The sequence below is a fragment of the Leptidea sinapis genome, chromosome 19 (assembly GCF_905404315.1).
Source record: "Leptidea sinapis chromosome 19, ilLepSina1.1, whole genome shotgun sequence".
In the NCBI taxonomy this organism is placed as follows: domain Eukaryota; kingdom Metazoa; phylum Arthropoda; class Insecta; order Lepidoptera; family Pieridae; genus Leptidea; species Leptidea sinapis.
In genome coordinates this window covers 6,885,801-6,898,114 of record NC_066283.1, presented here as the reverse complement: position 1 = coordinate 6,898,114, position 12,314 = coordinate 6,885,801, and the positions used below count along the sequence as shown (strand labels likewise).

The window sequence follows — 12,314 nt, the reverse complement described above, 5'->3', positions numbered from 1 at the left end:
CAAATTATTCAATTGATTCTATTAGAGAGGCTTATAGCACCTATATCGTAACAGGCAGTCTTAATATAGATTTTTTAGTCGTCATATGACTAACTCGTTAATCACTTATATATCCACATGAACTTGAATTTCACTTGTGAAATGCCTCATAATATTTTTTAATCCAAATATATCAGTTTTATACTACCTACCGACTTATAACTAAGTAGGTATTTACAACTAAGAGTAGACGACTTTCGTATTTATTACGTTGTTAACTGGAATTTGGATATTGGGAAAGAAGTTAAAAATAAATAAAGCAAATAGATTATATAGGTGTGTTTAATTAGAATGAAGGTCTTCACTACTCAAAGAAGTATATCACTTCAGAAGAAATATTAGCTGAAAGCAATGTCATGTATGCTCTTGTATATACTTGATTCCTTGCGTTTTTCCTCTAAAATGATAGAAAAGTAGTACTTATTAGAAACAATTAAAATACAACTCAAAGCATTATTACACAGTGTATAATAAAAACAGATACTCGATATTGCCAATGAATAGAGATAACTTCTTACTTTTCTTTTAAGGTTAAAATTAAAGGTCCCCATTTCTTGGGAAATAATGCTTCAAAATTATTTCGCCACTTATCTGAAGTAAAATCGACCATTGAGGCATTTACTACTCGCATAAATTCGCAGTTATCTGAAAATAAATAATAATAATAAGATGTTTATTTCGGAACAATAACATAAGACAAAGTAAGCGCAGCTGACAACGCCGAAAGAGAATTTAAACACTATTACCACAGTAGACACATGTAGTCTACTGTGCTATTACACTACTTTCAACAACGCCCTTCTCCAGATATTTCTTCCTCTATATACAGAATCGAATGATGTTTCAGGCAAAAGGTACCTATTAGGTAAATTAAGTTGATTTAGATTTGGTAAACTGATAATAAAAACAAAAAAAAACAGTAAAGAACAGTTATTAAGGGAGTGTTATTATTTTATTTCCTTTTTTTGTATTTTTACGAAATTATACTCGACTAAGGTGTAATTTCCTTTCATGGCCCATAGTATATGTCCCAAACGTAGCCCGGGCCTTTTTAGGAGTATTGCAATGTAGTGTTAGTATTTTATGCATTTTTTTATCGCAGATATAAATGGAGCCTTCAACTAAAAACGGCGCGGAAAATGGACAGAAAACGTAGTTGAAATCCGCCCTTCAAGCAGTAAAAAGCTGCCAAATGTCACAGCGTAAAGCTGCTGAAACATATGGCATAACATGGCGAACATTAAGAAACCACATAGAACTGGTCGTGCCCCTATTCTTGATAAATCACAAGAAAAAGATTTATGCAAAAGGATAATTAGACTGTCTCAGATAGGAATGCCATTAACTCCCAAAATAGTTGGGAAGCAGGCTTACGAATTTTGTAAAGTGAATAATGTACCGAATCTTTTTAGTGATAAAAAGAATATTGCTGAAAAAAAACGGCTTACAAATTTTATGAAATGCAATCCTGATATTTTACTTCGACGTGATCAATTGTTAAATCCCGCTAGAACACAAAAACTTAACAAGGCAATAGTTTCAAAACATTTTGAAGCCCCAAAAGACATATACGATGATTTAAATATTTCCAACCACCCGGAACGCTTTTATAACATGGACGAAAAGGGATGTCGTCTAACATTGCACCACCAACAGAAGGTTTTTGCAGCAAACCGGACCAAGAGAGTGCACTTGATCAGTCAAGAACATGCAGAAAATGTCACAGTCGCTATATGTGTAAGTGCAACGGGCAACACTGTGCCACCTATGATACTATTTAAGGGTAAAAGGTAGAGACCAGAATTTTGTGACAATTTACCACCTGGTAGTTTAGTCAAAATGGCTCCGAAGGGCAGCATGACAACCGAACTTTTTGTTAATTTCATACATCACATAGGGCAGAATAAATCTCCAGGAAAATGCTACTTATTTTTGATGGGGCCTCCTCACATTTAGACGCAAGAATCGTTGACGCTGCTGATGCCCATGATATTGTACTATATTGCTTGCCTTCAAATACGACTCATGAGCTTCAACCGCTACACAAATCCGTTAAGAAGTCTTTCGAACATTTTTGGGACGAGGAGGTTTTGTTGAATGCATATCAGCATCCAGAACGTAAACTGTACAAATCTCGTTTTTCGAATTTTTTTACAAAAGTTTGGTCTATTTGCATGACAACAAGGACAACATAATCAGTGGGTTTAGAGCTACTGGCCTCTTCCCGTACGATCCCAGCGCAATTCCTGAAGAAGCGGATGCACCTTCAGTCCTAACACTAATGCCTGATCCACAGGTTGCAAGTTCCTCAAGAATGCCTGATTCAGTTTCTAATTCATTACCTTCAAGAGATTCTATTCATTACGATTCATTCAGAAGTCCTGTTATATACCCAAGATGCAACAATCATTCGGATGAAAATATTTCAAATGATGAAGAAGACAGGAATTAATCACCATCAATTTTCATTCACGATGATGTATCCTCAAATTATGCAAATTACGTCGAAATCGTTGAATCTTATCCGCAATCTCCAACATTTGTCAAAAAATTTGTTGATTATAACTCCTCTTTAGAAGACTTTAACACAGACAACTTGGAGAATCAAGATCCGATTCAAAAACTACCTGTTTTGGAAAAATATAATAGAAGTACAGAGTTTTGTTCACCTGTTCCTTCTACCTCTGGCTTAAATAAGCAGCCTTTAATACCGCGTTTAGGTTTAAGTACGCCTGATTTACCTGAAAACGAGGATTTTGATAAAGGCCATCCAATTTTTTTTTATAAATCGTTTTAAAATATATACTTTATCTTCTGAATCAGACGAAGAATATTTAAATACGGACCTCAAAAAAAATTTGTACTCTGAGCCCAATAAAGTTCCACTTGATGATCCAGAAGATAATTTACCATTATCAGAACTGAAATAACATTCTGATAAATCACAATTCAACAAACAAATCCCCACTCCTAACTTCGCTACCATTAAATACAAACCGAGAAGAAAAGTAATGAATTATATAGGGTAGAAAATAACTAATGATTTGTTTGATACTACTAAAGAAAAAACGGCGAGTGACTCTAATAAAGGTAAAAAAGAAATAAACAAGAAAAAAGGTAATGAACTTAAAAAAGTACCCAGAGAAACACGACTGAATAAAGATATTAATAAGAAGGTGACAAAAGCAAGTAAGAAGAAGGAATCTAAAACACTCGAAAAACATGGTGGGTATTGCCATGGATGCAAGGTGGATAGACTTAAAGATATGCACCACTGCCAAAATTGTCAAAAATGGTATCATGAAGTCTGTGTGGGCTTAACCAAAGACGATGAGGAGGAATTCATGTCCAGAGTGCAATTAAAGATCTGATTAAACTTTTAAGTCAATTATTTTTGAGATTCTTTTCTAATTTTTTTGTTAGGAGTGTACAAACTTAATTAAAGACTACTGTCTTTAATTAGCGACTAATTTGTTTTAACTAATTAAGTACCTATATTTTGATTGATCTCAAAGTAAATTTACAGCATTCCTTACATAACCTATGAATGACATTAAAAAAAAATTTAGAAAAAATAACTGATTTATAATTATATTTTCAATAAGTTACTTTCAAAGTTGATCTTTTGTTTGATATTTTACCTTTTATGAATTATGTGATATATATGTTATGTGAAGGATGTGCTTTTATTTGATGTTTTATGTTAAAAGTGTTGAGCGACCAGCTTCCCATGATAGCCGAATACCAAGTTTCTAAAAAGTGTTTACAATTATTTTAATATGCCAAGTACTACTTTTTTAGATATCTTGTTTCTCAAATAAATATATTACAACTTCCATTATGTTTTTTCTTTATTTACGACTTATTTGTATTAAGTTTTTAAATTAAGTCGGCCTTCATTGGCGCCTCTACCTTATAATTTAGGGTGTATTTAACGTGAGTTGAGTGTAGGGAGAATGGGTGAGTGTTAATTGCATGCATTTCCTTTTGATAAATAAGTAAATGTTTAAGCTATTGATAATAATATACTATGTATGAGTTAGTTTAAGCCGGATATACGTTCGGGATGTTGGTAAAAATATGTATTTCAATAGCCATGTATCAGTGCTGTAGTTATTTCTGTAGTGGAAATTTAAAATTATCAGCAAAGGTTAATGTTGGCAGCGTCAGCCCTAGCAGCTTTTCAAGACAGAGCGAGGTTGTCTTTCGGAAAACTAGCCGACGTATTGACACCACACATTTATAGATTCGTGAAGTGCAGGGGCCGTCCCGGGGTAAAATATGGTACATTCTTGTGGAGGCTGGACGATCATCGAGAACCCGGCTTCTGTTGTTAAATTTTAAGCTTTTATAAGAAATTAAAATTGAACAACAAAAACAACTAGGTACCCACATAAATCTTAATTTTACACAACTGAATGCTGTAACTTTACATAACCTTCTAAATGTGGACGAAGATATTGAAAAATAAACTTCACTAAAATATTTACCCGAAAATGAATCAACCAGCAATTGATTAAAGAAGTGAGGCACAAAATAATTGAGACACGGTGGCACCTCGTATAGTGACGCGTTAACATCTCGGGCGTGTTGCTTAGTCTTCATCTCCACTATGGACACCAGACTATCTTGCATCGTCTCGTTGAATCTGTACTATAACTCGTATCTGTTAGAGGAAGGCTGAAGAATATCACCTTTTGATTTTTACCTTACAGTGTGCTCTATTAAAAACAAACTTATAGTGGTTTATGCTTGAAATTGTCGTTTTGAGGTACTGGCTACTTAGCATCAAAATAAAACCTCCTTGGTGCGAGATTTCAGAGTGAAACCACTCAAACTCACCAATGGCAGGTTCTTTGCACAGGATGCCGGCTAGATTGTGGGTACCACAACGGCGTCTATTTCTGCCGTGAAGCAGTAGGTACCTAATGTGTAACAATTACTGTGTTTCGGTCTGAAGAGACTTAGCATCTTTTATCTCAAGGAGACGAGCGCAATTAAATTATTATTTATTAAAATTCTATTAATGGTTGTTATTTTTATTGAAAGTTTTAATCATCAAGAGAAATGCGGGCACTTACCAGTATCGGCGGGAAAGTGTCCGCATGCCTTCGGTTAAGTGTACGCAACGTCGAAAAAGTGTACGCACATCCGACACTTAATCTTTTACTACACATAGATCACAAGTAAATATGCCACTCTCGCAGCTGGTTTAGGCTTCGTGCCACCAAGATTTACAAATTGAATATTTAATCCATGCTTCAGCCGTATCTTCGTATTTTTCTTGACACAACGGACAATAACAGTCTTGCTATGAACATTTATTCTTGTTATTGTCTTTAGTTTTAGTATTAGGCACGGCCGATGCGGAAAGGTTAATATTATCTTTCTTCTTTGGCTTAGTTTTGGTTTCCATGTTCATCTTTGGTTTTCTTATTCTCTTAGAGTATACGCATTTCAATACTGCGGACACTTTCCCCCTTCACACTTATCCCAACCCATAAAAGTAAATAAAAAAAAATTAATTGAGTTTTTTGCTATCACTAGCTCCATCTAATCAATCTATCATGTATATTAAATTATCGCCATCGTGGTGAAGTTGCAGCGTACCTAATAGAATAGGTGGCAGCACTTTCAATGCAATTTTTTTTCATGTGCCAATGTAGGGAAGTTGCACCCCCCTGGTGCGAACTAAATACGACATGTCTCGACCAGTTGTCAACTGCGTCCTTCGCACGATGTTCACTGCGTACACTTACCCGCTGCGTACGGTTACCCCACATGACTCTATACCAAAGGTGTATGCTTATATTTTACTCGAATAGGATTGTTATATTCAATAGATTTCTATGAGATGTTATGAACTAGATCAAACGTTGGATATGAACACAGCCCAAAACAAATGTCTGGAGCATATACATACTTTTCTTTTCTATATAAAAGAAATACTTACAAAAATATCATAAAATTGGTTCGAAATAATATTGGTTCGGAAAATGATTGGCGTATTATAAAACATACATTGTTGTTTATAGGTTCTGGAGATACAATAAAGAAAATATTGGTACTATTTGTATTCACAAAAATGATTGTAAGCCCCACGAACGGCGTATAGAGACGGCTAGGTAGGCGTACAATAAGTCAATTGAACCATTTATGCTATTAAATAAATAGTACTTACTTAGTAGTTAAAAAAATACCGATCGAATTGATAACCTCCTCCTTTGGGAAGTCGGTTAAAAAATCTAAAAAACACGCCTTGCATTGAATGAATGAATGATGCCTTGATGAAAGACTGAGGAAGAAAGTGCTAGATGCTCAGGCATACCGCGGTGTAGGCCTCGAGCAGATCACTTCCTGGTCATAGCCCGAATGCGTGGCCTTTTTAAACGGTGGCGACATCGACGAGCTGAGCCTACGAGTGTTTTGGACAGAGTAAAAGTGGAAAATCTACAAGAAAAAGAAAAGACAGACGAGTATGTAGAGAAACTGAAAGAAAGTTTTAAAGGCATAGAAGAGATAGGTGTGATTGAAGATTTGTGGGAGACATTCAAAAAAGGAGTCGTGAATGTTGCTGTTGAGGTAAGGAAAAAAGGAAGAAAGAACTATAATGTGTGGATGGATAAAGAGGTATGAAAGTTTGTTTGAAAGACAGGATGTGCATGAACAACACCCGGCGCCTTCTATTGAAACTAATATAAATGTTGATGAAAGTGAGATAAGCATGGACGAAATAGTGAAAGCATTGAAAAGTATGAGATTAGGTAAGGCCTCAGGATATGACAGGATTACCGTCGAGATGCTGAGGGCTGGACAGGGCATAGTGGCTAGCCAGCTGTACCGTTTTTCAATTTATAAAAGTATGGGATGCACAAGCGGGATTTAGAAAGGTAATGGGATATACGGATCAGGTCTTTTCCTTGCTGAAAAGTTTTTGGCTAAAAACAAGAAGGTCTTTTGCACGTTCGTAGATCTAGAAAAGGCCTATGATAGAGTTGTGTGGAATGAATTGTGGTCAGGATTGTCCGCGAACGGTGCAATTCAAGACATGTATAAAAACGTAACCACCCGAGTTGTGTTACCTGCTGGCATGAGTAACAGCTTTGAAGTGAAAGTCGGCGTTCATCAAGGATCTGCACTGAGTCCCCTGCTATTTAACATCGTCATGGCCTACATCACCAAGGATCTTCAAAAATCGGCCCCGTTGACACTTTTATATGCGGATGATGTAGTCCTAGTAGAGGAATCACAAACGGAAGGAAGGTCGGAACTTCAAAGAAGCCTCGAAGCATGGCTGATAGCATTGGAGGGAAAAGGTCTAAGAGTGAGCCGACAGAAAACTAAATATATGCACTGCAATTTCTCTGAAAGCGACACATATACCCAGCCACCACCCACACTCGAGGGCAACCCATTGAATAAGGTTGACGAATTCAAATATCTCGGGTCCATTATTAACACTAAAGCCAATATCGAAAGTGATATTCAAAATAGAATAAAAACAGGATGTCTGAAGTGGAGATCTCTTACCGGTGTTCTATGTGACGCAAAAATGCCAATTAAAACTAAGGGCACCGTGTACAAACGAGCAGTGAGAGCAGCTTTGCTCTATGGATCCGAATGCTGGGGAATGAGAAAGTGTGACGAACAAAAAATGCATGTCACCGAAATGAAAATGTTGCGTTGGTCTGGGGGTGTTACACGGTCAGACAAAATTCGTAATGAGTATATCCGAGGCACCTTTAAAATTACATCTATACATCATAAAATGCAGGAAGGCCGATTACGCTGGTATGGGCAGGGACGAACACCATATGACGAGACTAGTCATGGATATGGATGAGGCAAAGAGAGGCAGAGGCCGCCCAGCAACTACCTGGACTAGAACAGTTTACAAAGACATGACGATGCTAGGCTTAACGCCAGTAATGACCCAAGATCGCAAACAGTGGCGATCTTGTATCAGGAGGGCCGACCCCAAATAGGGAATGTGCCAGGGGATATATTGTCCGCGAACGGTGCACGGTGTGAGCAGTGTCCTCATACGAGCATTGCAATCTCTATATAGAGATTCTAGTGCTTGTGTAAGGATAAACGGGGCATACACGGAATGGTTTAATATCGAAAAAGGTTAGATAGGGATGTGTAGCGTCACCGTGACTGTTTAATCTGTTCATGAATAATTGCTTGACAGATTTAAAAGAGAATGAAAGTGGGTTGAGAATGAATGAGTTACTCATCAAATGTTTTCCCTATGCTGACGACCAAGTATTACTTGCATCTTCGGCCGAGGAGTTGCAGGAGATGGTAACTGCTATGAATGGAGCTTTTGGTAGAAAGGGAATGAAGATGAATGTAAAGACGACGAAAGTGATGGTGTTTGAAAGAGATGAGGTAGTGACAGATTACAATATTGTGATTGGAGATGAAAAAATTTAACAGGTGAATGAGTTTGTGTGTCTGGGTTCTAAATTTACAAGAGATGGAAAGTATGAGAGTGATATTGAAAGAAGAGTGAATGCAGGAAACATGGTGAATGGAGCTTTGTACTCCTTTATGAACAGGCAGAAGGTGTCTAATAAAGCTCGTTTGGCTGTGCATGAGGGGGTGTTTGTTCCAACACTCATGTACGGAAGTGAAAGTTGGGTATGGCAGAAACAGGAAAGCAGAAAAGTGGACGAAGCGAAACAAGTATGTAAGGATCGTAGCAAGTGGAAAGAAGTGGTCTCTGCCTACCCCTACGGGAAAGAGGCGTGATAATATGTATGTATAGAAAACCGAACTAAATTAAAATCAATTGCTGCCTAATAGACAATTGGTGAAAATTATATAAATTAACAAAAATCTTATTTTGCAAATTGAAGAATGGAATAATTTTATCATATTAATGTGTAGTAAAATGGGTCAAAATCGCGCCCAAATGAGTCGGTTACAAACAAACATACATACAGGTAATTAATTAAAGTAATTAACTCTGTCTCCAACGAATTTTTCAACTAATTGAATATAATCAGCAAGTGTCTCACAGCACAGCTTGATGCAGGATGCAGTGGGCTGCGGAGACCTCATCGGGCAACTCATCGTGACACTTGTCCACGGTGTCGAAGTTTCGCACGTCCTCAAAGTTTTTTATCATGTTGTGGAATTGGTTGCGGACGAATGCCAACTTCTCTGTCGGTCCAATCAGACAGTGCTCAATAATGTCCATTATCTGTTGATTAAGTAATTTAGTAGAGACCTGAGGTTTCTTTGCACAGGATACCGGCTAGATTATGGGTAGGTACCATAACGGCACTTTTTTCCGCCGTGAAGGAGTAATTTTTAAGCATTATTGTTTTTCGGCCTAAAGGGCGATGAAACTAGTGAAATTACTGGGCAAATGATACTTTACACCTTGTCTCAAGGTGACGAGCGCAAATTTAGTGCCATTGTAATGGGCAGGCGTATCAATTACCATCGAAATAATTATTAATTAATTTAAAGTTGTTTCATAGATGCGCTATTCTTATCAATTTTTTTCAAACGACATGAACGATTTACAGTTCTACCCAGATACATGTTGACTGAAGTTAGTAGAATCCATCCATTAAAAATGTGAGATTTGAAAAACCTTAACCTCCAGTCATAACTCTAACTTCTATTGTTGGAAAACAGTTAAATATCTATAAAATATAAATGCAATCTAAATTGAAGAGTCTGTTTGTATATTAGGTATGTTGATAAGGTAGATACTTATACCATAAAATAATAAATATTACCTATCTCCGTTTATGTTTGTTCCGGATAATCTACAAAAATGCTTTTTATTTTTTTAGTATACAGTTCACTATGCTAGATAACACAAAGTATTTAAAACAAATCTACATACTGATATATGAAACACCTACCATTTTGGCGCGCTTAGTCGTTATGAACCTACTATGACGTCATAGTTCATAGCAACAAAAAAATAGTAGGTCAAAAAATTTACATTTGTCATCCTAACTTACCTACGTCACATTCGTTACCACTCGTTTATACCCGTATCATCTACCTCATAACCCAATAGACTCCTATAGATTCAGTAAAGGGGAGCGGGGTGATTGCTCATTGGTCAATGATCACATGACACATCATATCGGAATTCGTCAAGTCATAATCACAATATATCGTAAACAATTGCTGGCTACTGATGTGGTTATTAGGTTTTGTAATAAACTCGGTGATAAGTCGGAATATTCACAATTAACAAATAACATTTTAAATAAATTACCTCTTCCATGTTGATGACGTAATTATTGAAATCATGTAAGAACTTGATCTTGTAATACTTGACGATGGCACTCCGCAGTTCCTGTGACATGTGCTCGTTCAGAATCTCCACAAGATCCAGGAACATATCCATGGTGCTCAGAGACCTCTCCTTGAGCTTATCGTATTGTGTGCGGCCTTGAATGAAGAGTGTTTTGGCTCTGTGATACGCCTCCGACACCAAGTGATACCTTTTGTCTAAGGTTTCGAATTTGGTGCTGTTCATCTATTGAGATGGTGATTCATTAATGAAAAAAATGATATAATAAGTAATGCTATTTATTGTCACCCTTTTTTTTAATAGGAGGGTAATCAAACCGCGCACATCCGCTGAGTATGTGTTTACCACACATTTTATGAACATTCTTATATGTACACTACCGAAGTACCTAGGCACAGACAGAGCTTGAAAAACTGCCTATGAAATTTCGTGTTCTAATTTGGTTCAACATGGACAGATCGGCGGCGGTCCTCGACAATACCTAAAAGTAGGCCTATTACTTTTAAAGCGAATATTTTGGATCGAGTATGGCACAAGGGGCTCCATTTCATCTTTCAGGACTATTGTCCTTAAAGGACGTCATTATTGTTACTTGGAATCCAATCCCATGAGAATTGGGTACCGAAAAATTGTGACACATCTCCAATACTATATATTCTTCTTATGCAAGACGATTTATTATAGTACTATAGATGCCATATACTCAGAACTGTCATGTAGGGCTCCTAAAATCATACTTAGATGGGAGTCGGATGAAATATGTTTCTTGGGAATATCACAATTAGGATACCGAATATGCCCATCATCGGAATGTTGGGTTTTGAGCGATTGCCAGCACCGCAATCATCTGGCAGATAAAGTCCAATTATCTTCAAAACTGGGTGTCTACATTTAAGCGAAATAATGCTTAAAGCCCGAGCTCTGCTTAGCTCACCAAAGGTGCTGCAGGCCCTTCCACAAAATTGGGTATAATTGCTCGTATGTAGTCTGTGTGACATTGTGTTAATATTACGCTTAAATTTGTGTTATCTACCACATCTTTCACGGGTATGTACCGCTAATTAACCCGACTCGTGCCGCTGGATTACAGCATTGCACTAAATGCTACGAGCACAAATAGGAACTATTCTCACTATATAGGTTTGAATGTGCCGTCTATATACAGTTCCATTCTCAAGGAACTTTCTTCCACTAACTGTGAAATGTTCTTCATTTGTTCAATTACCATCGATAGTCATGACATGATCTTGAAATGCCCGCAACGCTTCTATGGTATCCCTAATGTTGCTAGAGAGCATAGGCGGTGGTAATCATTATCCGTCAGGTGACCCGTACGTATTCTCCTACTCTATAAAAAGTACTTAACTACAAACCTCTTGTGTACATAAAAGTAAACAAAAACATATCACATATTTCACAAAATATTTATGCATTTTCAATCACATTCAAACAAAACCAACGCGTTTTCTAATTATGCAAGGAACGTTAAATCTTCTTGGTTCATTAACTTTACATAATTATTGACTGCTTTTGACGAGAATATCGTCCGGTTTGGTACTATATAAACGAGGCATAATTTTTCAAAATCTTTTTTAAGCAATATTTTATAAATGCGATTTCCTCTTGCTTTCTATACTTAAAAGCACATATTCGAGTAAGGTTGAAGCGGTATAACCATTGCTAAACCGCTTGTTAAGGTGGCAGATCAGAGGCCTGGTTCAATCAATGCATATTAGAGAAATAATTAAAAATGCTTCAAATTAAATAAAAATGACTTGGAAAGTTATTAACTGGGAATCTGGAAGAGCGAAAGACTGCAAGTTTGAATATAATCTAATAATAAACAATACAAAAATCCACTCTGAGCAGGAAGTAGCTTCTGCTTTTGAGAAATTTTTTTCTGACATTCCAGTTTCCATCTCAAGCACCCTTGTCTCCTCCACCAGTGTTGCCGAGTCACTTCTTTTGGAAAATGTTAAGGAAT

The 12,314-nt window shown here is 36.8% G+C and overlaps 1 protein-coding gene across 1 annotated transcript; it reads right to left on the bottom strand.

Annotated features, from left to right (window-relative positions):
- Positions 1-122: 122 nt before the first annotated feature.
- On the bottom strand, positions 123-11,800 carry LOC126970051 (uncharacterized). Its single transcript, XM_050815731.1, has 7 exons — positions 11,704-11,800; positions 10,292-10,555; positions 9,066-9,250; positions 4,530-4,687; positions 2,709-2,780; positions 558-684; positions 123-436 (listed from the first exon to the last, which is right to left on the bottom strand). Exons 1-7 carry the CDS (start codon positions 11,761-11,763, stop codon positions 394-396), a joined length of 909 nt encoding a protein of 302 aa, XP_050671688.1. The 5' UTR covers positions 11,764-11,800; the 3' UTR covers positions 123-393.
- Between the last annotated feature and the right edge of the window lie 514 nt (positions 11,801-12,314).

What these genes read in the sequence shown, in the direction of transcription:
- LOC126970051 (XM_050815731.1), bottom strand. Translation starts at nt 11,763, where the DNA reads ATGCATAAATATTTTGTGAAATATGTGATATGTTTTTGTTTACTTTTA. An exon ending in TACTTTTATGTACACAAGAG is followed by an intron (nt 10,556 to 11,703) that starts GTTTGTAGTTAA and finishes CCATCTCAATAG; the next exon opens with ATGAACAGCACCAAATTCGA. An exon ending in ATTTTAACCTTAAAAGAAAA is followed by an intron (nt 437 to 557) that starts GTAAGAAGTTAT and finishes CTATCATTTTAG; the next exon opens with AGGAAAAACGCAAGGAATCA.